The 4235-nt window shown below is 35.9% G+C and overlaps 1 protein-coding gene across 3 annotated transcripts in view; it reads right to left on the bottom strand.

Moving 5' to 3' along the window:
* Positions 1–161: 161 nt before the first annotated feature.
* LOC113825717 (MARVEL domain-containing protein sing) overlaps positions 162–4235 on the bottom strand; it is a 5194-nt gene continuing 1120 nt past the window's right edge. For all 3 annotated transcript variants that reach the window (XM_027378553.2, XM_070118745.1, XM_070118746.1), the window contains exons 2-5: positions 3530–3746; positions 1895–2077; positions 793–933; positions 162–489 (exon numbers count right to left, since the gene is read on the bottom strand). In XM_027378553.2, coding sequence (XP_027234354.2) covers positions 412–489; positions 793–933; positions 1895–2077; positions 3530–3709 — 582 coding nt within the window. In that variant the 5' untranslated portion in view covers positions 3710–3746 and the 3' untranslated portion in view covers positions 162–411. The remainder of the gene's footprint in view (positions 490–792; positions 934–1894; positions 2078–3529; positions 3747–4235) is intronic.

The raw sequence follows: 4235 nt of genomic DNA on the forward strand, positions 1-4235 counted from the left end.
ATTCTGGAAATCCACAAACATTGCCTTATGAGCCAAAAAAAAATGCTTTCTTACTCATGGGCTTCGCTCTCAAGCCTCACCCTGTAGTTTTATTTGGAATGCGTTGCGAATGAAAATATTCAATTAATAAGTAAATATCCGATAGGAAAAAAATACAAGAAAACATCATGAGAAGTTGTATTTATACAAATGGTATTTTTTTCTTCAAAATAAATATGAAAAAGCGCAAAAGACACAATCAAAACGTTATGGTTTTCGTGTCAAGTAAAAAAACGTTCCAGTTTACCTGTCAAGTTTAATAAGTTTCAATTTTCGCTTCCAGTAAAAAGTTTCAATTTTCGTATTGAGTAAAAAAAACATTAGAATTTTGGCGTTGCGTCGAAGTGCTATCAGCTGCTCCCTCGTGCGAGATCAAGGCCTTCCTTTGAGATTCCTGTAGGAGAGCCAAGCATCTACCCCGTGTATGACGCCGAGCACAAGACCCAAAACCTGTGAAAGTATAAATGAATAAAAGTGGAGGGAATTGCAGCCAGGATAACGAAGGGAAAAACACGATAAAAGACCTAATATGCCGAAGACCGTGTCGCTCTATTGTGTATTTAAATGACCTTTGACGTCTAGCACATGTATCTGTTTCAAACAATAAACATTAAACATTATGATGCTTGTTCATACCATGAAGGAGCAATGTAGGCCTGTTTTCTTGTCCTTCCCTTCGTTGTTCTTGATACATAAACAAATACCAACTACATAATAATTACAAGAGAATACAAGGAGGAACAAGCAACGTACATAGCATGCGGTCATAGCTGGATAGACCGTGTAGTAAGGAGTGATTCTGTATTGAGGCCAAAGCCAGGTCTGGACCGCCCAAGACAGGTGGGAGGAGGACAGCAGGTACAAGATGCAGGCCAAGATGTTGAAGACGGTCTCCTGCAGAAGAAAAAGAAGATTGTGTGATGAGTTGCGTATGTTGGCAAGATTGGTAGGTAGGTTAGTATAGATAGATAGATAGATAGATAGATAGATAGATAGATAGATAGATAGATAGATAGATAGATAGATAGATAGATAGATAGATAGATAGATAGATAGATAGATAGATAGATAGATAGATAGATAGATAGATAGATAGATAGATAGATAGATAGATAGATAGATAGATAGATAGATAGATAGATAGATAGATAGATAGATAGATAGATAGATAGATAGATAGATAGATAGATAGATAGATTGACGGATAGGTGGATAGATGGATAGATGATAGAGATTGACTAATTGGGAGATAGATAGATTGTTTTTGAAGTGATAAATGTACAGTGTGCCAGACTTTCTCTCAAATAAAAGAATGTCAGAAATGTTGCATCACACATATAAGAATAAGAATAAAACCACCAATCTATTCTTACAATAATTAAATCCCAACCATAACCACAATGGAATTCAAATAAGCAAGCACACACTATAATATGTTCGTCCTTCCTCTACTTACAACGACAGTCATGTAAGACCTCGATATACACATTTATTTATTTTCTTAAGCATTAGCCATTGCTCTAGTGCTATATAACCTTTGCTATCTAACACATTTATTTTTTTCAACCATTAACCATTTCTCTAGTACCATATAATCTATGATATCTAATCTATGATATCTATCACATTTATTTTTTTAACCATTAACCATTACTCTAAAGCTATATGACCTTTGCTATCTAACACATTTTTCAACCATTAAACCATTTCTCTAGTACCATATAAATCTATGATATCTAGCACATTCATTTTTTTTAACCATTTAACCATTACTCTAATGCTATATGACCTCCGATATCTAACACATGTCTTTCCCTGTGTCATTATTACATAACCACTGCTTACCACGACTTACCAGCACGGAAGACCTGATGAGGTTGAAGGAATTCGCCGATATGATGTAGCAGAAGGTAAGGAGACTGACCATGAAGATGCAGGCAGAATTCGTGACGAGGAAGAAGTGAAAAGATTCGCCAATAGATGTCGCATAAGGCATGCCGTAGTCAAGGACCAAGAACAGGCAGATCGCTGACAGCACCTGTTGGGTGACGCGGTGGTTACTAGTGTATATGTATTTTTTTTTTCTTTTTTTTTTTTTCTCTCTTTTTATCTTTTTTTTTTTTTTTTTTTTTTAGGGGGGGGGGTTATGATTTGATTTGATAATATTTATTTACAGAACAGTGTACATGCCCTGTAAAAAGCCAGGGTAAGATGCTACCGCATCTATCCAACTGGCTATGCTTATATTTATGTAAAGGGCTATTAGTCAAACATTAGTTCTACATGCCTGGAGGGCTGTGTCATTATGCATACATGATTCTCATATCATCTAGTTGGTAAAAAAAAACTTTTATATCCCTAATCATATCGAAGACAAGACCAGTGTCTATGATAAAATCAATATAATCAATAAGTGCTGGTCTCTGGACAGTGCTATTTGATCGATAGTGATAGATAGATAACGATAGACAGACAGACAGACAGACAGAGAGGGAGGGGCACGGATAAATAGATAATGAGAGAGAGGACAGATATATAGATAAATAATGAGAGAGAGGGCATAGATAGATAGATAAATAATGATAGAGAGAAAGAAGGCATAGATAGACAGATAGATAATTGAGTGAGAGATAGGACAGATATAGATAATGAGAGAGAGGAGGGACATGGATAGATTAATAATGAGAGAGAGAAAAAGAAAGAAAACAGAGGTAGATATATAGTGAGAGAGAGAGAGAGAGAGTGGACAGAGATAGATTGAGAGAGTGAAGGAGGGGGAGGCGGATAGACAGACAAAGGCAGAGACAGAGATGGGGAAAGAAGAGCAGAAAGGAAGAGAGAGAGAGAGAGAGAAAGAGAGAGACAGAGACAGAGACAGAGACAGAGACAGAGACAGTGACAGTGACAGTGACAGTGACAGTGACAGTGACAGTGACAGTGACAGTGACAGTGACAGAGACAGAGACAGAGACAGAGACAGAGACAGAGACAGAGACAGAGACAGAGAGAGAGAGAGAGAGAGAGAGAGAGAGAGAGAGAGAGAGAGAGCAAACATTAGAGTGTTTGTATGCAAATGTATTTATTTAATCCTTACAGTTCCTGCATTTAATGGAAGTTTCATTTTGATGTGTTACAGAAACAGGAAATCAATTACAGTTGTTGCGACTTTAATAATGACGGTGACAATACTTTATTAATGAAAATGTTGCAATATAAGTGCAGGTAATCATGACAGTAGCTACAGCATTACTAATAGTGATAGTAGTAACTGTAATAAGTAGTAACAGGAGCAGTTATAAGTGCAGTAGAAACAATTTTAGAAATAACAAGGATAAAAGTAATATCTTTCACAAATAATAATAATAAGAAAATCATCAGTAACTACGACAGAAATATGAACAACAACAACAGCCTCAGACACAGGCCGAAACAGCGTTCACCTGAACAATCTGAACAAAAAAAAAAAAAAAAAAAAAACGGAAACACCTACCAACTCCATAACCTTGAGCCAGCCTGCCTTGGTCCTGATGAAGCCCAGGTTGATGCAAGGGCAGCAAGTGCAGCACATGCAGTCGATGCCGCTGCTGCCTGTCGAGCGGTAGGCGGACGGCTGGATCACGGTGGGCCTTCCCGAGCCAGCGCTCCAGCCGACGGAGGGACCCTGCATCATGGCCCTTGGGGGAGAGGCGGCGGGAGGAGGAGGCCCTCTGGAAGGACGGGAGGAACCTGAGACTTGGAGGGAAGGGGAAGGGGGGGAGCCCCCCCCCATATATATATATATATATATATATATATATATATATACAATATATATATATATACATATATATATACATATATATATATAAATATATATATATATGTATATACATATATAATATAAAATATATATATATAAATATATATATATAAATAAATAAATATATATATATAAATATATATATATATATATATATATATATATATATGTATATATATACATATATACATATATATATATATACATATATATATATATACATATATATACACACACACACTCACACACACATACAGACACACACTCATATATATGTATATATATATATATATATATATATATATATATATATATATATATATATATATATATATATATATAGAGAGAGAGAGAGAGAGAGAGAGAGAGAGAGAGAGAGAGAGAGAGAGAGAGAGAA

Source organism: Penaeus vannamei, chromosome 42, assembly GCF_042767895.1.
Source record: "Penaeus vannamei isolate JL-2024 chromosome 42, ASM4276789v1, whole genome shotgun sequence".
NCBI lineage: Eukaryota > Metazoa > Arthropoda > Malacostraca > Decapoda > Penaeidae > Penaeus > Penaeus vannamei.